The 24065-nt window shown below is 34.3% G+C and overlaps 1 protein-coding gene and 1 pseudogene across 2 annotated transcripts in view; one reads left to right on the top strand and one right to left on the bottom strand.

The window, feature by feature from the left end:
- Positions 1–1266, bottom strand: part of LOC131044024 (ABC transporter C family member 2) — a 270472-nt gene extending 269206 nt beyond the window's left edge. The window contains exon 1 of one of the 2 annotated variants that reach the window (XM_057977288.2): positions 603–1266. In XM_057977288.2, the coding sequence (XP_057833271.2) occupies positions 603–938 (336 nt within the window). In that variant the 5' untranslated portion in view covers positions 939–1266. The remainder of the gene's footprint in view (positions 1–602) is intronic. The other variant, XM_057977287.2, reaches the window with a different exon arrangement.
- A 7552-nt stretch (positions 1267–8818) lies between these two features.
- Positions 8819–24065, top strand: part of LOC131073070 (DNA-directed RNA polymerase subunit beta'-like) — a 29255-nt pseudogene continuing 14008 nt past the window's right edge.

Genomic DNA, 24065 nt, shown 5'->3' with positions numbered 1-24065 from the left:
CAAAATGCGTGAGTTTTTTGTCACAAATATCTAGCGCGATTTTAAGGAAAAATCGCTATTCATGTTGAGATCCGAAATCTAGGGATGCTCAGAAAAAATCGTGTTTCATGCAAAGTTCCGAAAACTCGAGATATATCTACTATGGTTTAATCATTCTGCTAAAAAATTGTACTGTTTTCAGTTCCGACAGTACAATTCTGACATGAACGTTTCCTATCTTCTTGCCTACTGCCAGCATTGGAATAAAGAAAATTAAAAGCTATCTGATGATGAAGAATTATATATTTATTGAAGATTTCCCATTTTTACCTGATCCCTTAGACTGTTAGGTTTCGTGTCATTAAAATTCATTCATTCTAGATGTTCATTCATTCATTCTAAATAATTCTTTATAATGTTGATTATTCCAACATTTTCATTTCAGTCTCCTTGGAGACCTGGAAATTCTCTGTCTGGGACTAAAAAATTGTGAATTAAAGCTATGAATAAAAAAAATCGCTTTCCACACGACATTATTCCGATATTTATACAGAACAGTTCGAGTAACCTATAGCCTCAATCATCTTCCGGTACAATTGCTTGGTGAATAAAGAACTGCTTACCTCAAAAGGCGCAAGAGAACTCTGGCCGTCCAAATTAACCACAGATATTCCCATAACAGCCCTGTACAGCGGCTCTGCAGTGTTATAGGCGGCAAGAGCCCCCAATCCATAGTTAAATAAGCTTGACTGCAAACAAAACCTCTTGACGGAGAAATCTTTACAAATCAGCCAAATTCTGTAACATATCAAGCACCAGAGGACCAAATGCGACAGAGCAACCACCACAGTTTCAGTCGCACAGGGCGTGTAAGCCCCCAAAGCATTTGGCACTAGCGTCACCCACTTGCCATTCTCCACAGGCTTACAGTACCAGTCCAGAAGGCCTTCCGGCGCCATTTGATTTTTAGGTTGCAGTGAATTTCAGAGAAAATTGAAAACCATGAAATCAGAAAATTGAAATTATAGTGGAGAATTCTGTCGAGTTTATTGTAAATGCACCAGAATTGATTTGGTTTAAAAGTAGACCACCCTCCTTGCATTTTGTTTACCGGTAAATTTTCTGTTTTCTTTGCGGGTAAATTTAGTTTTTTGTCGTCGCTCGTTACCCATTTGGAATTGCAATTGCATTAAATCGTCAGCCCATACCTCACTCGCTAAAGCCCAAAATGATTCGTAAAATAATTCAAGCGAAATATTCTTCAAATCATTCAAATTGTGATAAACGTCAAAGCACGGTATGACTTCTCGAGTGTGATGTGGATTGTGATCGTGACTTCTTCAGGAATCAAAAATTATTTTTAAATTTGATAAAATATAATAACTGTACCTCTCGGCGTGAAAACCTATATAATGTTTTGAAAAAGGACAAAGAAATGAAGAAGAATTAGAGAAAACCTTTTTGAATTTGAGTTATAGTCAATTTTATTGCTCTTTCAAAGTCCTTTTCTTAAAAGACATTTCTTTTGCACATTATTTATTTATTTATAAGGGTTATTAGAAGAAGAAGAAAATAATTTTAAAGTTCACGAGGCTAAGGATAGTCTATGGGACAGCTTGTCCAATCAATACTGACTTTTGCAAATCAGTTCTTTGCCTATGCAAGTTGATGATGAGGGCTCCCAACTTCTCAATATACTCCTCACAAAATAAATTATACCACGAGCTAGTGGTTAAGACTCTAATAAACTTATCCCTTATGTCTTTGAGGGTATCACACTCTAAGATAAAATGTTTTTCAGTTTCCACTTTCTCAAAGGCGCAAAAAGTGCAAACCCTTTATTCACAAACCTCTTTTGGCCTTTTCCACCAACTGATCTCACAACGGAGTTGGTGAGAGTTAGTTCTAAGTTGAGCAATAAGAATTTTAGCTTTCCACAAGTTTAGCAAAAGGATAAAACCTTAAAACAACATTACAAAAACATAAAGATTGAATTCATGAAAACAACTAAATGCACGTGGCTATACCAAAGATAGGAGGATCTTTATCATCAAGTTTCCCCCAACTATCACCGAGGGTAAAATCATTAGTTGGCTCCTAGTTAGTGAGAGCATTGTCTTTAGCATTCTCCTCAGGAGGTTGTGCCTCTTTGATTATCCCATCAAGAAAATTTTGCTTTGTCCCCATTGATGCTCATTAGGAGATGTGGAATTGGGAGGAACACAAGAAACAATTCACAAGGCATTGCTCTAGTCCTAGGGGTGAGTAACTTCAAGTGAAAATTCTCTAGCTTGTACATGAATCTACATAAAAACATTAGAGTGAATTATAGCTTTAGAATACAAAGAAAAACATTTATTAGTAGCATTCTAATTAAATAATGCAACATTTCTATATTTCCAAATATTAAATAAAATTTCAAACTTGAAAGTGTGTCATATATGGGTAAACTTGTGAGGGAGGCAAGGCCAATACCTAAAAAGAACCATGTGCCACAAGAAATGGTTAGGCTTGAAAGGCTTGAGAAATATATGGATCCAATTCCATACTACTTGAGCTTGGGACAAAACCAAAAAACTCAGTGCTTGAGAGACTTGTCCATGGAAAGGACAATTTGATGGTAATGCCCATATGGGTGAGACAAGTCCCCATAGGAAGACCTTGGTAGAGCAAACACCAAGTGAATAGAGCCAACTTAGACTCAAACACAATTGTCCAAACACCTTATAACCTTTTTTGCCACATCCCAAAAGAAGAATGCAATTGCCAATGGAAATAAAAAGTTGATTAACCATATGTAGGTGCATAGATAGCCAAGAATACCCCTTTTGAGGGTGCATAAATTTAAATAGGATTATCTATAAATCATTCCTGCTCCTTCCCACAAGGTTTAAAACCATGCACACCTAATTTGTTCAACCACTATAGACCTGTACAACCTCAATAATTGTCGAGTAAATCTCACAATCTTGGTTTGAAAGTCTATATTTCTATTCAAAATTTGACCAAGCAAGAAGACTCATGGTGGATGCATGAATAAAATCTAGCAATGTTCTAGCTCTTCTTTTGAAAAATTTCAGATCTCGTGTCCAAAGAGAGTCAACAACCTTCCTTGATAACCGAAAACATGGAACCACCAAATGGAGTAATAATTAATTGATAATCTATTATGAAAATCATCTTGGACCCAACAAAGCCAACGTATGAGGGCTTCCCATGCTTTCAAAATACTTTTGATGACAAAAGTGCCTTGAATATGAACTTGTTTCTTTTTTGTGAGAACAATGTCAATATCCAAGTGCTTCTGGGGTGAGTATCCATGAGGAATTCCAATACTACTACAATGGTGAATAATAATATTTCAAGCCTCATTGTTATTGAGTGCCCTAATTATCTACTTAGGATAATAAGTTGTTCCTTTCCAACAAATAGATATCAAACCAAGTCCTCTAATCTCCCTCGATAAGCAACAAAATTCCCATGTCACTTGATGAAAGCCATGATGTCCATCCCTAGAGGTCCAAAGAAAATCTCTAAGGATTTTTTCAACCTTTAGGTATGAAGCCTTGGAGGGAACCCAACAAGAAGAATAATAAACTCCCATTCTAACTTAAGTGTTAAGATTTTAAAAAGTGTTGTCTTTATGAGCTCCATTAGAAAATCGGTTCAATGATTTTGAATAATACTCATCATAATTGAATGGTGTGGTTGTTTCACCAATAAAATTTACACGTCCATTGATCCCTTGATTCAAAACTACATTGTCACATCTTTTTCATACTCATGAATCAACTTGTATTAAGGGAGAAAATAGCCTAGTCAAGAAGAATAATGATAATGAGCCTAAATTCTATATCATCAATGCAAAGTAAGGCTCATCCTTCAATGAATGCTCTCATGAAGGGAGCATTGGATGAGGTAAAACACTTGAATTTTAACTTCTAAATGATATCATTGACATTATTTCTAAATATAAAATATGTACTATAATTTTATTTTTCCTTCGAGAAATCCCTCTTTGCAAGACTTTTAAAACTAGGAAAAAAATAATTAAGAAACCAGGTGGAGGTATTGAATCCATGAAAAAATTAGGAAGAGGCTACTTTTTATGTATATTTCACTTGTCAAAACATATTCAAGCAACCTTATAGTATGCCACATGTGTTGGGTGTGGACATTTGTATGTTACCTCTAAGCATGGAACTTAGAAATCCACCCAAAATGTTGCATCACGTTTCAAATACATTATATGGGTGGGATTCTTTTTAATGAATTTGGTTTTTTTTGTTTATCTTTGAATAACATCTAATAGCACAATTGAGGAGAGTTATCTATTATAAACAAAACATATAAAGGTTGCAAGCCTTTGTGTGGACCCTAAGGCCCATGGTGTGGAGGTGGGTCTATCTTAACCACTGCCTGAGACCATTATTTAAAGGAATGTATTTCTGGGAAGAAGAATAATCTTTTGACTTGGTAAAGAGTAAATTAGAATAGTTGATGGTTCAAATGAGTTAATGAATCATTTTTATAAAAATATTAAATAAATCATCAAGAAAACATAAAATTTTGTCTATTAGGATATGTTCAAATGTTAGGAATGCTACCATGATTGCACTAGAAATTAGGTCTCTATTATGTTTGTGTTAGCATTTAGGTGGATAAAAACTAAAGCTAAAGTCAAAAAATAATGTATAACTTATTTAATTAAAATTTCAATTTCACATCTTAATGAGAGTAATAGGTATAAGAAATTGTATGCATGAAAAATAGATGCACATGGACACATTCACACTAATTATATGGTTTGATGTTTATTATTCTTAACATGGTAAAAGTTGGATGAATTGTGGAGTAACTTGATTGTTTGTTTGATTTCTTTTCCCTTGGAGTATTAATATAGGCAAATAATAGAAAAGTTGAAAATGTTGTTTGGATAGGCCAAAAAACTCTTTGATTTTATTGGAAAGTGATATTTACAAGTGGATGACATTCTATAATAATGTTTTGTATTGGTGTGAACAAGGGTATTTGCTATCTGGTTTCCCCTTTGTAGTGTGAATGAGCTACATTATATAATTAGTTCCTAGTTAGGAAATTTTCACACATGTTCAAATGTTAAGTTTACTTAGTGAGTTAGCAATATTTCTAGATTCTCTTGTAGACATGTGATCTCATTCCTATTCATCACATGACATGATTAAGACACTCATCTTCATCATATTTAGTTGTATCTCTCAAACTTGTCTATATAAGCAAGGTCTTATATGTGCATTTTGTATTGTCATTACATATGTAGTGCCTCTCCCCAATCCATCCTTGGTGATTGGATGTGTAAGATATTTATGAGTTTGTTTGTGCTCTTGATATTCCCTTTATCATTGGTAGATTCATTATGATTGCTTTGACGATTCTTAATTTTAGGGCTAATGATGTTAAGGTTGCTAATTGGTGAAATTGGTGATAATGCATGATATAGTTTATATTTACGACTTGTGAGGTAATATCGGGTGCTAACCCTAATTCTAGTAATCTTTTTAGGTATGGATGATGGTTGTCCTTATGATACTTTGCTATGATGTTAGAGTTGGTTAATGCCATGTTAATGTTTATATTGAAAAAGAATTTGATTATGTTACATTATGAATAAGTGATGATCAGATGATGCATATCATTTTATGGTTACTAGCCCATGTACTAATGAATCTAGTAAGACTAGGAGATTGGATTGATTATGATAATTGAAGTGTACGGAGATTTGATTTATGCATTATTTGTGTGTTCCTAATTATGGTGTGAGGGGATGACTGTATGTCTTATCACTCTCTTGGGAAAGACATAAGATGTCACAATTTCCCTTCACATGCCGATCACCGATGTGTGTGTAATATATATATATATATATATATATATATATATATATATATATATATATATATATAGTATTTGCATGTGTTCATTTGTGATGTAGGGTTGTAAGTACAAGGCATTGACTCCACTTGGTTCCACAAGTATGAGCGTGCCTAAAAATTGTGATGGTAGTTGTGGGAGATAGCATATAGGCCCTATAGACCTAACCTATAACATTTTCTCTATATCAGGGTCATGATCCTTGTCATGTGTTTCCTGATCGGAATGCCATTTAGGTAATATCTGATAATTCTAGTTGTGTATGTGTGTCTTTGTGTAAGTGATTATTTGCCCATGTCTTTTATATTAATTTTTAACTATAAACATTAATCTATGGTTTGTATTGTAATAAGTAATAATATAATATATAAATGTAAATAGTTATGTATAAACCTTATAACCTTATTAACAATTTAATTAATAAAATATAAGTAATTAACCAAATTTATTAAATAAATACAATAATAAAAATAATTAAAAACTTAAACAATAGTTAGTGGCAAGTTAATTTAATGAAATGTTTACCATTCATGGATGGTTGGTTTTGGACAATTGAGGAAGGTTTTAATCTCTCTAAGGGGGGAGTTCAAAATTTTAAAAGAAAATAATTGGGGAAATTTGGGGAGATCGGAACAAGGATAGTGCAGAGGAGCTTTGATCTAGATTTAGAGATTTCCAACTTGTCCATGCTTTGGATTTTTGCATTTTCAGGTTGGTCAAATTGTTCTCTTGAGAAATATTATTTGGATGTTAATCTTTGTGGATAGAAAGAATATTTGTATGAAAATTAAGCCTGTAAATATGTTTGTGTTGATTGGTTTTGATGTGTGTGTAAGTCGTTATGTTGATTGTTCTGTCAATCTTCAGAATGCTCTCAAGTTTAAACTTTAGTATTATTTATATAAGATTTTCCTATCAAACTTAGATTCAATCCTTGTCTAGATAGGAATACTATTTAACTATTATTCCTAGTTTTTATCCATCGACATGAATATTTATACATATATAACTTTCTTGTGCATTCTATCGATTATAGTCTCTAGCCAGCTCTTTTTTTTTTTTGTACCTGCCTGACTTAGGAGGGCATAGATTGTTAAAGGGGGGTGTTGTTGTAGTGTGGGATCTCCCATGGTTGGTGGAGGCTCACCACATTGGCATGGGCCTTCCCACGCATGGTGGGAGGGCTCTCCCACCTACATGGAGGAGGATACCACATACTATGGGCTCCTCCCACACAACGTGAGGAGAGGGGGGGGGGGGCGCTTCCCACCTACGTGGGGGTGCTCACCAATACCTCCCATGTCTTCTGCCAACTTGCTAGCGTCCTCCCTTTTGCACAAGCTATTTATAATTTCACCCAACCATTGCATATTGTATTCAGCCAAAAGATATTGTGTTGCACTTATAGTTTTGTCATATTGTAATGTGTGTTTCAAGTATTGAATTTTAGGGTTTTGTGGCCATGGATATTAATTAAATTGTAATGTTTGGGTGGTCGTTTAGGAAATTAGGTTTGTATTCTCTATGTGTGTAATCTTTCCATATTGTCATGTTTTGAATATTTTGCTTCCAATATTTGGGTTCCTATGACTATGATGTTCTATATATTTTATTATATTTTTGGTTTGTGGTTCGAGAATTAGATTTTAGAGTACATGTGTATAAGTAAATCTAATTATAATGTTTTGATATTAGGGTCTTGCCCCAAGAATATGTGCATATATAGATATATTGCAATGTTTCAATTGGGTATTATTTACAGTATTAAATTATTAGTCTTTTGGAATGGGAAATATTAGCTAGCAGGGTTTTGCCCAATTTATTGCTATGATTTAGGCGTGTAAAATATTTCTTTATATTTTCATAGTTTGAATTTTGGAGTTGGATTTTAGGGTCCTTTTCTATTCTCATATAGGTATATATTGTTATTTCTTGATTGTTAAATATTTTATTTTGTCTAAGGTTGAATTAGATTTTGTAGTTGTGCAATATTTTATTACACAATATAGTTTTGGATGCTTATATTAGAATCTAGGGATTATTTTGTTTAGGAATATTTTGCCAGTAATGTATTCAAAAGTATTTTGAATGAATTATGTGGTAGTTTTTCCAAATTGTTATTTATTTGGATGATAAAGTAATTACTCTTGCTTATTTGGACTAGGGTGATATTATTAATTTAAAGTTAATGAAAGTTGATTATTTGGATTAAATTTTTGTTGAGTTCTTATATATAGTTATATAATTAAAAAAGGAATTAATATTATTGTAATTGTCTTGAGTAAAAATTAATGAAATGAAATTTAATTATTTTTATATCTAGTGTCTTGTTGTTCTAATCAAACCCTTTTCTAATAATTTTAATAGTAATATGAACCAACAGGTGTCAGGGTTTTGTCCCTTTCAGTTGTTTTGGCATGGGTGTCTTTTGGGGGCTATAGAGGGCAAGTTTGGTTTTAGGCCTTGTTTGTCAATACGATTGTGATCAGATTGTTGTATTGGTTTGTGTTATGGATGACTATGGTGGCTTATCAGTCTTTTGGTGTTATCTCATTGGTTTCCTTATGGGATTGAGCCCTATTGTGCTACTTGATGAAAGATGTTGCATTTGATGCTTTATGGACATAATAATGTTTCAAATCCCTATTATGTGAATTAATGAAATCATATAATGTTGTTCATTTATTGATGATTCATGTTTCCATCGTATTCTTTGACTTGGGTTTATGTAGGCATAATGTCATAAGGGAGATTGGTTCTCCATGGGGGTCGAGATCCTAAGTGATTGCTAGGATAACCCATTGGCAGCGATGTTTTAATAAATGATAACCTTAATTAATGAACATAAGAAGGATTGGGTAGAATTTCACATTAATCAAGATAATGGTAATGCCCCACTCATGGGTTGGAGTGCTTGTTTAGGCTCAACATGAGATTGGGAAGGCCTGGAATGACAAGATCAACTGCCTTGTCTTCACGAAAGGTATGTTGGTTCCACATGAGTCTTAGATGGGGGTCGAGAGTCGGGAGAGACTGCTAGGATAACCCAAGATGGGGATCGAGGTATATGGAGACATACCGGGATAGCCCATGTTGAGCTATGTGATGACACTCAAGTCCCTTGTGAGCACTATTGTCCTACCCTTGTGTTGTTGCTCGTAAATCCTTTGGAGTTGCCCTTGTTATGTTGTTGTTCATCTTTGTATTCCTTGTTTGTGTGAATGTGGGACATATGTCTATCTCCTAGCATGGGGGTGGTCCTTCGGGTTCCACATGGTCGGGTGGTAGTTGCCTTCTTCCATCAGGCATTTTGGACTTGTTTGTGCATGGATTGGTGTTGCTTCATTCTCCAGTTGCTTCTCGTGGATATAGTTAGTTTACCAGTTTAGATGAAGATTCAAACATTCTTTATATTCTTGTCAAATTATATCAATTATAATTGTTATATTGGACATGCCTACTAGGCAGATGATGTAAACAATAATGCTATTATGGTATTGTTTAAGTGAAATGATTTGGTTGAATTTATGATAGAAATTGTGATGTTGATATTATGTAGTTTGAATTAAGTATATGCTAGTTACTTATCATTTAATAGTTGTAGGAACATTTGGTTTTGGGTCCTAAAATGAATCTAATCTTAAAGGTTAAATGCATGTTTGTTGTCATCATTTTTGTTTTAAAAAATGATGGACTATTACATAAAAAATTTACTCTATGGAACGCTTCCCAAGGCAAAAATTTTCCTTACCCCAGGACTGGACTAATCCTCAGTCCATCCTCAAACCACGTTTCAAATTTCATCGCATTTTGGGTTCATTTGCTATGTCTTTCCTTCAATTTCGATTTTCCCCCCCCCCTGCAGGTGGGAAATTTTCCTTAAGTTGCAAGTTTTATGTTTTTCCTTTGTTTTAGTGTTGTAGGGAAATGTTTAGTTAATTACAAGTGCACTTTATGAAAAAAAGAACTTGTAACTTACTTTTTATTTCCCCCTTGTTGCTTTTTGTCTTTTTAAGTCATTGTAGGAACTTTTTGGGCATATTACAAGTAAACTTTAAATTATAAAGTTTAAATAAAACTTGTAATTTTTTAAAAAAGTTCCTCTTAAGTGATTTTAAGTTATGGTAGGGGTTTTTCTCCTCAATGACAAGTTTTATAAAGTCACTTTAAGTTGTAATAGGGATTTTATTTCCCTATTACAAGTTTTATTTTTAAGTTGTTTTTGTGACTTGTAAAGGGAATTTTATTTTCCCTTTACTAGTCTTTTATTGAGTTGTTTAAAACTTGTAATGAGAGTTTTATTTCCCTATTACAAGTATTTTAAACTTGTTCTTTGCTCTCACAAACCCAAATTTGCCTTATGCATGAAAAAGTGACATTTTAAAACTTGCAAATGGGTTTTTAGAAACCCGATTTCATGTGTTCTTTGCAATTTTAAACTTGTCATTCTTCCTCAAAAACCTGACCAACAATATTGGAGGATTTTGTTGAATATTTCCAACGATTTTTGTGGAGAAATTCAAGGAGGGGGAAGGTGTTTTGATTTCATGCCTATTTTCATGTATTTTGAAACTCCCTCCATGCCATTTGGAAGACATTATCGTTGTTTTTATGGCGTGTTAACAAAAAAAACGTGTTTGAAAATACCATGATTTGCCTTTGAAATGTGCCACGAATCCTCTTCCTCCTTAGTCGTTTTTGCTTGTTATACCTAGGCGTGAGGTTTGGATGAAGATTTGACCAATTCTCATACCATTTTGATAGACGTTTTTGATGCATATGTGTTTTCTTAAAAATGTGGCTAGGGTTTGAATCTCCTTCTTTTGTCTATGAGAGATTCTTTCTCTTCATGATAGTTGTTAGTTTTGTTTTTCTCTTTCCTAAAATCGGTTTTGTGAGAGAGATTTTCCCCCTTGGCAAAGCAATTTTTACATTGCATTGATCTTCCCCATTTTCCCTCTTTACTTGCATTCAGGATTTTAAATCTCCATTACAAGTAGGATGAAAATAATTGATCTTCCCTTTGGCTGGAATATTTTAATCATCTTTTGGTGAAATTCTAAGTTTCTAAGTTGAAAAATAACCATTCTTTCAAAATCAGGTTTTTAAAACCGGATTATATGTTGAAAGTTCTTCCCATTTTCATAAAGATGATCTTCCCAAAATCTTTCCATTTTCACAAGCTTCATTCCCATCATTTCCCACATATCAAGATCCCTATTCCCACCATTTCATTCACTCATTTCATACCTTCATTCATTTTTCCCATTTAGAGTCTACCTGCAGTCAACAATCCAGAATCCGAAATTGGTCCAAAATGCACTCAAAAAACACTTGAAAATGAGTTTTAAAGGTCCAATTACAAGTGCAAACTTGTGTTTACCCATTACACATATGAAGTTGCATGTTTGTTCTCCACAATTGCAAGTGAATGCTCTTGTTTTTCCCACACATGTAATGCAACTTCTAAAACCCAAAATTCACTTGTGAGCCCATTTTTGCATCAGTTTATCCCTTCCCTTGTCAGTCTAGTTTGTACACACGACTTACCAAATCAATGAATTAAGGCATGGGCCTTATTTTGCAAGAAGATTTCAAGGTTGGAGGATGATACAAAGAAGAGATACAACAACAATTCATGGTTGAGAGCATATAATGCTTTCAAGACAAAGATGGTTATGACATGAAGAGAGGAAGGTAGCCCTTTCCCTCTTGAAAAGTTAGTACTACCCCAAGCAAGAAGATAAGGATGCAAGTTCTCGTTCCGGTTCAAGATGTCTTTACCAATCCAGAATACTTCAAGTTCTAGCATCCTGAAGCGACATGAATATCATCACAAACAAAGGATGATGCAATTAAAGTCGTGTCTTTAGACACGTGGAATAGTTTTAGTTATGCATTTGTATTTTTGTTTCGACAAGTTACATGTAAAAAAATAACTTTGTAATTGCAAGTTAACTCATGACTTACACTTTTGTAATTACATGTAAAGCAACTACAAGTTGAGTTCAATTAGGACTGTAGTTGGAATAAGTTATAGTTAGGTATTGAATAAGTCTTGGTGGTTGAGAGAATTTCTCAAGTTAGTTTAGGATCCTCCCACCTTTTTCTCAAGGCTCCTCTCCTATAAATACTTGAAGGGGTCTATTATAATTGATATCTTTTGGCAATACAACAAAATCCTACCAATTTGTATGTGCACTCTAAGACTTTGAGCTTAGATGTAAATTAGATTGATTTCAATAAAAGAGGCAAGTTGTGTTGAGACTTTGTGCCAATTCAAGTTGTTATGTGACAACATTTTCTAGAGTTGATTCTAAATTTTGTTTTATTGTGAAAGAGGGATTTAAAGCCAATCTTGCAGACTTTGAGCTGCTCATTATATTTAGAGTTATATGTTTGGTTTTCAGATTTGGTCTTGCAGACTTTGAGTTGCTTATCATATCTGAAACTAGTGTGGAAAGCTAAAGTGGGAATATAGCTTGTAGACTTTGAGCTGCTTCTATTTTTAAGACTTGTGCATGTGAGTTGAAGTGCATTATGTAGTTAGACTTTGAGCTACTACATATTGTGCTTATTTAGCAGAAAATCATCTAGAAAGGTTGATAGGAGAATAGATAGTTGAAGACTTTGAGCTTTCTTTCTGTTTTCCCGTCCCGGGGAAGTGACGGAGGTCTTTGTGCTTTCATGGAAACTTTGCTTCCCTTTGTGTTCCAAAAATTCTATAAAAAAGTCTCATTTCTATATTTGTTGTTATTTATTTCCAATTGCTATTACTTTTTTTGTGAAGAGAAAAGAGTATAGTTTTTCTTGAAAGAAGAAGAAAGACTGTTGTCCCACCCATATTAGATTAGTTTAGTTTTTAGCTAGGGGGAGCCTTCCCTAAATTAGGAAAGTATCATACTCACACACTGTGGCTGAAACCACAAATTTGCACATCCCCCAGGTGTACAAAAGTTTCAACCAACAATGTTAAATTTACATAATTATGATTAGATATAGATTATGTTATGCATTGTGAGTTGTTAAGGAACCTTAGAGGATAGTTTATTATTATTTCTTTCGCTTGTTTATATAAGTTTACAAAGTTATCCCTAATCAGAATATTGCATTAGGTTACACATTAAGATGTTTTTAAAAAAAAAAAACATTTCACCTCTTAGTTGAGTTAGTTTGGTTAGATCCTTTGGGGTTCCTTGATGGGGTGTTACAACATATGTGCATAATTGATCACATTTGATCTAATATATTTGCATCCATTATTATAAACTAATGCTCTTGATTTTCTCTCTCATGGAAAGATATTTTGGTTTTGTAGGCAATCTTGGAAGTTTGATTTTGTAAGTGACTCTATGTTGTTTGTAACTAGGATAAGGGATGGGTTCGGATTGCCTTAAAGGCAACATCTGAACCCACTTAGGACTGGGCCCTATCCTAAAGGGTAACGTGACCCAAGGATAAACCTATCCCTATCCTAAATACCACACACTACTACAATATTGGCGCCCAAATTAATGAGGTTGACTTGCAATTAAATCAAGGTTAAAGGTGCATACAAAACAAGACACTTGCAAGTCAAATAAAAATTCATCATCAACGAATTACCTCTGCCAAAAGAAGTGCGAACTTTCTCCTGAAAGGTGCGAAATTGTCCAGACTTAGGCGAATTAGTTCTAGAGGACAAAAGCAATTTTGGTATAGACTTGAAGGAGTGCAGATCTGTCATTCATGAAGGATACAGATTTGTAACAGGAACTAAGTATTGTAATTTTGCTATCAAGAGAATATATAATCTGACCTAAGGGTCTTTAATGCTGGGTTTTTCCTCCATGGAGGTTTTCCCAGGGTATTTGTGTTTGTTCTGATTTACTTTCTTCATTTCTGGTTTTACTAAATTATGCTAAATCTGATTACAAACTAGGGCATAACTAAAGGATATAAATCTGTCTAATAAACCTAGGGCATAAAAATTACATGGTATCAGAGCTAGGTTGTCACTAACATCTGATTTTAGCAAATCATTTGTGCATATAGTTGTTGTGTGTTTTCAGATTAAGATGTCAGGTTTGAAGGTTGAAGATAGACTTGAGGGAGCCATTGATTTTGCTGCTTGGAAAGTCCATATTTTATTGATCCTTGAAGAGAATGATCTGCTGAAGTTTGTAGAAGAAGAAAGGTTGTCTCCTCCAGAAGATGCTGAAGAGCTTAAACAGTTCAAGAAAGATTCCCTCAAGGCTAGGAGGATCATAGTTGAGTCCGTCAAGAATCATCTTGTCACTGTCATATCAAAGTCTGTGTCTGTCGGGGAAATGATCAAACACTTGGAAGGGATGTATGAAGTCAACAATCTTAGCAGGGCCCTTGCTCTAAGACAACAACTTCTTCACATGAAAATGAAAGAAGAAGACTTAGCTTACTTCATGAAGATCAATGAACTAAAGGACAAGCTAAGTACTCTTGATTGCCAAATCTCTGATAAAGATCTTGTTATGATTGCATTAAATGGTCTACCTGATGAATGGGAACCATTCATTCATAGCATTGGTGGAAGAGTTGATCGTCCCAACTTTGAGCGTCTTCAATCTGATTGCATCGAAGAGGAATCTCGAATTGAGGTAAGAGGAAACCTCAAGAACTCTCACAAAGATAATCATGTTCTCTTAGCTAAATCTAGGAAAGGTGGACATTGGAAGAAAGAAAAGAGAAGCAAAGATTTCAGATCCTCCTCCTATGATCCAAGGAAAAAGTTAAGAGATTCCTCTCACATTCGTTGCTTCAGATGTGATAAGTATGGCCACTATGCCAGAGATTGTCATAATGATCCAAAGGAAAGGGAGGCCAACTTAAATGAAGTTGCCGAAAAAAGTGAAGATTACCTTCTTATCTCTACTCTATCCAGCAATGTTCCTACGGATAGCAATACATGGATACTTGATAGTGGTGCCTCTAGACACATCTCAGAATTTCATGAGCATCTCTCAGATCTGATTGAAAAGGACACCAACCTTCATGTAGTAATCGGTGATGATGCTCGATACTCGGTAAAAGGTTCTGGCACTACCTCTTTAAAACTAGATTATGGTATTTCCTTACAACTATGTGATATTCTCTTTGTACCTGGTATTAAAAGAAATCTTATTTCCATTTCTGCTTTAGAAGATAAGGGTTTGCAAATAGCATTTTCTGAAGGGAAAGTACTCGCTTGGCCTAAGAAATCTAATTTCAAATATGCTCGTATTATTGGGAATAGATGTGATAGTTTATATAAGCTTGTAGCTAATCCAATTCAAGCTCTAATTCATGAGACCCCTGAATCATGCGAGCTATGGCATAGAAGATTGGGTCACCTACACTTCCAAGCTCTCCCCAATCTCGGTAAAATGGTTAAAGGTATGCCTAAACTTAGTTTATCTCGTGATGATGCTTGTAAAGGTTGTGCAATGGGTAAGAATGTAAAGAATCCTTTTCATAAGAGTGATAGTAGGGCTAAAGAAAGGTTAGAACTTATTCATTCAGATTTATGTGGTCTTGTGTCTATAGCTTCTCCTAGCGGTTTTCTATATTATGTTATCTTCATAGATGATTTCTCTAGGAAAACATTGATCTATTTTCTTAAATCCAAAGAGTCTGAAGAAGTCCTAAACAGATTTAAAGAATTCAAAGCCTTAATTGAAAATACTACAGGAAATAGAATTAAATGTTTGAGGTCTGACAATGGAGGTGAATACACCTCAAGTAGTTTCTATGACTTTTGTGTTAAAGTAGGAATTAAGAGGGGGTTTTGCGTTCCTTACAATCCTCAGCAAAATGGAGTTGCTGAAAGAAAGAACAGGACCATTGTTGAAGCTACAAGAGCCATGATCCATGATCAAAACCTGCAACCTTTTCTATGGGCGGAAGCATCCAAAACAACAGTCTATATTCAGAATACATGTCCTTATCGCGCCCTAAAGGATGTAACTCCCGAAGAAGCATTTACAGGAATCAAACTTGACATCAATGACCTGAGGATATTCGGGAGCCCGGTGTATGTCCATGTGCCTAAGGAAAAATGAACCAAGTTGGATCCATCTGGAAAGAAAGGCATCTTAGTGGGATATAGTAATTCTTCCAAAGCCTTCAGAATCTACATTCCAGGTCAAAGGTATGTTGAGGTAAGTAAAGATGTAAATTTTGAAGAAGATATTGCTTTCAAAAGATCTAAAGGTTCATTATCCAATAATAATGATATGGTGATTGAAAATCAAGATTCAATAGTTGATGCTAACCCTGAGATATAGGAAGAGTCTACTGATTTTCCAGATCAGGAAGTTCAGAATGATCCATCAGAACCTATGCACTGCATCGATATACCTCAGGATATTGTGGTCTGCAAGAAGAGACCACTTTGGGTTAGAAACACTATTCAAGATGCCGAAGGATTTGCTGCTCCCAGAGGAACCTTTAGAAATTGCAAGAGATTCCAAAATCACGCCAACTACTTTTCTATGATGTGCAACATCATTGAGTCTGAACCTCATAATGTAGAAGAAGCTATGTCCCATCATGCTTGGAAATTAGCCATGGATGAAGAGTATGGGTCTATCATCAAGAATGATGTCTGGGACATTGTACCCAGACCCAAAGGTAAGTCTGTTGTTTCCTCTAAATGGTTGTTTAAAATTAAACATAATGCTGATGGTAGTATTGAAAAATATAAAGCTGGGTTTGTAGCTCGTGGTTTTTCTCAAAAAGAAGGAATAGATTATGAAGAAACCTTTGCCCCTGTCGCTAGATATACTTCTATTAGATCTATAATAGCTATTGCTGCAGCCAAAGGTTGGGAGCTGCACCAAATGGACGTTAAGACAACCTTCCTCAATGGTGTCATTCAGGAGGAAGTCTACATTGAGCAACCAAAAGGTTATGTAATCCATAAGAGATTCCCATATTTGCAGGTTGAAGAAAGCCTTATATGGGCTCAAACAGGCTCCTCGTGCATGGTATGAAAGAATCGATAAGTACTTACTAAGCTTAGGATTTTGCAAGAATGATGTTGATGCTAACATTTACTTGAAAGTTTATAATGATGAGATGCTTATTTTAGTCTTGTATGTGGATGATTTATTTCTCACTGGTGAAAGTAAATTAATCATAAGATGTAAGAAGGAATTAGCCTCAGAATTTGAAATGAAGGACTTAGGTTTAATGCATTACTTCCTAGGGTTAGAAGTATGGCAAAATTCCAATGAAAATTTTCTAAGTCAAGGAAAATATACTATTAATATCTTGAAAAGATTTAGAATGATAGATTGTAAACCTATTCATAATCCTATGGAATCTAACTTAAAGAAGTTAAGTGTTTCTATAGCTAACTTTGATTTTGCAGATCCATCTGAGTACAGGCAGTTAATTGGTTCCCTAATGTACCTAGTTAAAAATAGGCTAGATATTTGTTATGTGGTGAATGCTCTCAGTTAGTTCATGAACTTACCTACACTTGTTCACCTAGTTGCTTCCAAGCACATTCTAAGATACCTGCGTGGTACGATTGGTTATGGGCTGAAGTATTCACTTAATACCTCAACTCTCTTGGAAGGCTACTCAGATTCAGATTGGGCAAGAAGTGTCAAGGACAGGAAAAGTACTTCAGGTATCTGCTTCAACTTGGGCTCTGCTGTGATCTCTTGGGCATGTAGAAAACAATTTTCAGTAGCATTAAGCATTGTAGAAGCTGAGTACATTGTTGCATCTGTTGCATCCAGAGAAGCAGTGTGGCTCCGCAAGCTCCTTGTTGGATTATTTGGTCAAGCTAGTGGTCCTACCACCATTCATTGTGATAATAAAAGTTGTATAAAGATTTTTGTAAATCCCATATTCCATGATCGGTCTAAACATGTCAAAACTCACTATCATTTCATTCGGGACATGGTGCAAAGAGGCACCATTCATCTAAAGTACATTAGCATAGATGAACAAATTGCGGATATCCTTACCAAATCTTTATCCAGAGTGAAGTTTGAATACTTTAGAGACAGACTTGGTGTCATGGAAAACGAAACCCTGATTGAGAGGGAGCTTCAATCTCAGTGACTCTTCTGCAACACTTTGAATCATTCTTTGCTTGTGTGCAAGAGTGAATTATGTCCAAATCTATGCTTGTGTGCTAGATGGATAATTGTAATTATGTAAAGACCCACTTGTGTATTACACATTCTATGCTTGTGTGCTAGAACCATCCTATGCTTGTGTGCTAGGTGGAAGATGTAATTCTATGCTTGTGTGCTAGATCCATTCTATGCTTGTGTACTAGATGGAACTATAAAGGTTCAGATTATGTATTCTCTTCTTCCCTAGTTAAGAGGGAGTGTTGTTTGTAACTAGGATAAGGGATGGGTTCAGATTGCCTTAAAGGCAACATTTGAACCCACTTAGGACTGGGCCCTATCCTAAAGGGTAACGTGACCCAAGGATAAGCCCATCCCTATCCTAAATACCACACGCTACTACAATATTTGCGCCCAAATTAATGAGGCCGACTTGCAATTAAATCAAGGTTAAAGGTGCATATAAAACAAGACACTTGCAAGTCAAATAAACATTCATCATCAGCGAATTACCTCTGCCAAAAGAAGTGCAAACTTTCTCCTGAGAGGTGCGAAATTGTCCAAACTTAGGCGAATTAGTTCTAGAGGACAAAAGCAATTTTGGTACAGACTTGAAGGAGTGCAGATCTGTCATTCATGAAGGATTCAAATTTGTAACAGGAGCTAAGTACTATACTTTTTCTATCAAGAGAATATATAATTTGACCTAAGGGTCTTTAATGCTGGGTTTTTCCTCCGTGGAGGTTTTCCCAGGGTATTTGTGTTTGTTCTGATTTACTTTCTTCATTTTTGGTTTTACTAAATTATGTTAAATCTGATTACAAACTAGGGCATAACTAAAGGATATAAATCTATCTAATAAACCTAGGGCATAAAAATTACAACATGGTATTAGAGCTTCAGATCTACAAATCCTCTTTCCAAATTTTATAGTGATTTCTACTCAAACTTTTTCTTGGTTACAAATATTAGTGGATCTTTAAAAGCTGATTATTCTCTTCTCTTCCATTATATGAAGACCTTGAGAATTATAAAAAAATATACTAGACTTTCTTTGTAGGGGGCTTCCTCTTTGTGGCTTTGTAATACATGTTTATTTTGAAGCTTATTGGTGCAAAAAAGGAACTCACAACACTTTGTAAAATGTTTGCTTTCTAAATCCTAGGAAAATTAATTGTCCAAAATATGTTTTTTAATGTGTATTTTGTCAGAAAAAATAGCACATAACTATGCTCAACAAAACAAAATAATGTTGGGTAAAAATAGTGGTGAGTTTATTAGAATTGGCAAAGCCTATATTTCAAAGGTTTGCAACTTTAACCTTGTAGCCAACTATGTAGTCAAATTTATTTCTTTTGACAAGGAATATCAAAATGATAGATCAACTATAGGGTAAATTGGATTCCAAAGCATGTAATTAATGGTGATGATAGGAGGCTTGTGAGAATCTCTCAATTTGATGCAATGCCTTTCAATGTTGATCAATTTGAGGACTATTTCATTAAAACCTATCATACTCTATCCCAATATTGGGATTTGATGTTAGGACCAAGATTCTAATACACTTAATGATGATGGTTTCTAATATCTAGAACCTAATGTTAAATAGGAAATTTGATTTTTCCATACTCATTGCAAAAGCCATACAAAAACAGTTAGTGCCAGTGAATATTATAGCAAGGTGTTCAAATTCAAATGGTATTTCTTATTGTGCCACCTGTTGTTATATGGAGTGTTTGGGATATAGCTTTGTGAATGAGAGGGGTGACAAAGTTATCCCACTCCCTATTTGATGTTAGACTTACAATTGGGATATGTATTGTGAAAGCTCAAACTATCTAATTTTTTAGGAATGTTTTGTTAGAAATATTATGGGATTCCAAGGTGTAGAAGAAGAGAGGTGATCAAAGGAGATTAAGGACTTTTTTAAGGACTAAAGATAGACTGCCTAAGCTAGATATCTAGTGTAATCACGGAGACTAGTAAATCTCCATGTAAATAATACTGTGTTAGAATCTATGGTTGTTTGGTGAATCTCCATATCTTACCAAGGCATGTGTCGAGGAGATTGGAATATTTAGAAGTCATTTTGCAATTAAATGTATATGAAAAAACTTATTTGAGAAATTAAAAAAGGTTTCCTTATTTCCTTCTTCCATTAAACTTTCTAATATCACAATCACAAATGAGGAAGAGTTCAAATTTGATTTATCGTATTTTTCATTCTTATAGGATGAGTTTAGATGTTGTCAAGGATTTTGATCTAAAGGGATTCATTAATTAGATTAGGATGATTACAAAAAAAATAAAAAATCATAAGGTGATGCTTGAGGAAGATGAGATTAGAAATTTCTTATAATGACCAAGAAGTGAGCATTAATAGGTCAAAATGCGTTACCATGAAAAAGAGAAGATCACAGAACAAAGGAGAACCCAAAATATTTAGGATAATATATACAAATTAAGGACCTTGTTGCTAGGATGAAAATTATGTTGGATGATTTTGATCTTGTAGCATACAAACCTCCTGTTATACATGAAAGGAAGTTAGAGAAAAGGCCTACATACCAACTTGAAAAACATATCCACGAGATACAATATGGTTATATGACAATAAATCAAAGGGAAAAGAACCCAGGGCAGCCCAATATGTGTATGAAGGCCTAGTAAAATAAATTGCTACTCTTGTAGAACAACTAAAGAAATGGGGGAAGATGGAGTAGATGCCTCTAGTGGGATACTACATGAAATCTTGGAGAAGTGGTTGAAACTCAAGAAATGGGGGAGAATATAATGGGTGAAGAAGAAGTTAATCAACTTGTGCCTTCATCCCAAATAGTGCATATTTTAGGCATTTCTTAAAAAAGGTTAGTTATCAATCTTAGGTCAGAAGGAGATTATGGTAATGATATGAGAGCCTTAGCATGCATAGAATTCATTTCAGATGATAAATTTGTTATATTTTATCAATTTAAGGATTTTTAATAATATCGAAAAGAAATAAATTTCATCATGAAATGGATAAGGCTAGGGGGGAGTTAGATCCCACACAAATGGAGGAATTTACCTAACATATTGAAAGGAAAAAGGCATCCCAGAATGACCTCTAGGAATCAGTAAGAACCTCTAGTATCCTCTGTTTCTTTTAATTAAATATTTAATGTCATGATACAAGAACATACTATTATGCCTTTAAAGTGGAAATATACACAGTTAAGTTCCCATTGCATTAACCCTTTGAGGAAAGATAATTCAACTCATAGATCTATGTAAATTTCAAAAGTATAACAACATGTAAATTAATACTTTAAAACACAAAAGAAAGAAGAATTAGACAAAATATAATAAACACCAATATATGTGGTAAAAACCTTTTTCAGGTAAAAATACCCCTCTCCAAAGCATCGAACCAGTGTATTAATTTACAAGGAATAAGTTACAATACACTTGTAGGATCATAGCCTTAACATGAAGAATACATATTGCCCTTCTCTATAGAAACACAAAAAATAAAACACAAAATCTGAATTCTTCAAACTGTCATCCAATTTTGAAATACAACTCAAGCATATAATGCTTACAATCTAGGTATCAAAGAAAGCAACTCCATTTTCAACAAAGGAAGGTGATAGACAACAGGAACAATCCTCTCAAGAATCCCAAAAGGTCCAACAAAATATAGCTCCAACTTAAAGCCTTTCTCATAATGGATGGAGCTCTTATGAGGGTGAAATCTCAAGAACACACTAGCAACTATTGAGAATTGGTGATCCATGTGTATGTTATCAACAAAGTATGCACCCTTGTTGAGCTCTCGACTCAACTACTTGTTGAAATATGGGATGGTCTCATATAGTGTGGATTCTAATGCTTGAGACCAACCTCTGGAGAGGGTTGGTTCTCTTGGAGCTCACCTACTAATCTAGCTTGACTTTCTGGGAAAAGAGAAAAGGAATGACATAAAATGAAACCTATATAATATTAAGGTGATACACCAAAAATGATTTCAAACCTATATTGCTATTTTAGACACACAATCTATCCAATCATAAAACTATTATATGCAAAAATTAGGTATTCTTATCATATTTATTCATTAGAGTTTCATTAGAGGTTGGAACTCAATAATATACTAGAGGAAATCACATTTTCACAACAAAAAAGGTTATTTGAACTGATGACATAGCTTATGACTTGCACAAAATATGTTTGTTTATATATGGACGTGCCAAGAATGAGACACATAATTATAGGATTAAATACATCATAAAAAATAATATCTTTCATTCATATTTGCACATAAAATACATATTGGAGAAGTAAAAATTGTTTACTTTATTGTTAAAAGGTGCTCGAATAATTGCATACAAGTTTGCAAATTGAATCTTTTGTGATTACATTACTAGAAAGAACTATCTTTGGATTATAATCTTGGTCTAAACACAACAATATCTAACTTAGAAAAGAGCCTAAGGCTAATATTTATAGAGTGTAACAACTTTCTACAAGAAAATAACATGTATTGAGCAATAAGATACGTGTTACATTGTTTTACTAGGTCAAACCTTCTTGGGTGTCCAACTGGGTTTTCCCCATTTTTTAGCCCTCAAAAGTACTCAAAAATGGTGGGAAAGTAAAAAAGGTTTTCTACATTGATCCATCAATTGATTGTGATACTAAGAAGCTCTTAAATGCTTGGTACAATCTTAAATAAGGTCAAAATTGCCCCCTAAATCTGCTCAACCACTTGAACAAGTCGCCCACCTCTTCCTAGATGCTCTTAATTTGTTCGCAAGTATATTTTTACCTTTCCAACTTCTCGGGGTCATATAAAAATGAAATAGATTATTTAAGACCCCCAAAATTTCTTCAAACTAGTCTTTAATGACTTGGAACTATCCCTCCATGGATTTAATACCCCTAAGTAGTCTTTGTTTAGGCCAAACTATCATGGAGGAGTCATAAAACTAAGTCAGTGCCTTGAGAAAGAACACCATCTCCATTTCTCTACCCTATTCTTGAACGTCTTATCAAGGAACAACAAATGACTTAAATCTTCAAAACCTTAACTAAAATATTTATGCCAAATGGTATCTCATCCTCCAAACTCATGGACAGACATAGTATTTATGCCCCATCATTCTATTCATGAAATTATTACACTTATACTCATAAAATCCTAATCATATCCATGCACAATCTTGTTTATTGTCAAATAATGATGATCATTTCTATATAAGACATGTCTTGAGATTCCGTGTCACTATCTTTCTTGAAATGTTATGGATGATTGTTAGTAATTTTTAGAGCTTAATGTTTTGGATGGATTTTCTCTTGAAATAACTTTGCCTCTTTCATATCTCTTTTTGCTAAAAATAACTAATTCATTCTTCACTTGGCTTGATTTCTTGCTCACCTTGGAATATGCTCATTTTCTTATTGACCTTCCCTATTGGTCATATCTCATCATGCTTTCCTAATACTCTTGTTCATTAAACTACTTCCTTTTAAATTGTGCACTGACCCTTCACTCATATTTCCATGCTTTGACTGTTTCTATTATGACTAACACCCTTCTCTATATTGCCTTTGATTGTTATTTCTTTTCACTTGTTGGGACTTTGTGACTAAGTTTGGGACTATCCTTTGATCCTACAACTTTCCCTTGATTCATGCGTATCATAAACTCTAACCATAATTGTAAACTCTTTCCTTATTAGTACCTTTTGTTGTTGCTCTTTTCCCCATAGAGTTATTACAAAACTTCTATATCTCTTCTAATAATACCCCATTGTCTTTCGGGATGGCCTTTTCAGGGTGTTCACTAGGTACATGTGAAACAATATGAGTAATAATAGAATATTGTGGCCCTATTACTACAACATTGTCTATTTTCATCAACTCCAAGTCTACTAAAGTACGTATGAAAGCATCACAATTGACAAATCAATTTCATCACGATGAGCACAAATTTTGTTCCATTGAGCGCAATCTTATCATTAGTAACATCTTCTACTATCAAATTGATTTCTTTCTTGTCCACTCCTCCAATGGTGGTATGGTAGGCCACAAGGGAACACACATTCATAG

Source organism: Cryptomeria japonica, chromosome 11, assembly GCF_030272615.1.
Source record: "Cryptomeria japonica chromosome 11, Sugi_1.0, whole genome shotgun sequence".
Classification (NCBI taxonomy): domain Eukaryota; kingdom Viridiplantae; phylum Streptophyta; class Pinopsida; order Cupressales; family Cupressaceae; genus Cryptomeria; species Cryptomeria japonica.
Note: the sequence above shows the minus strand (reverse complement) of the source record. Positions and strands in the feature narration are given on the sequence as shown.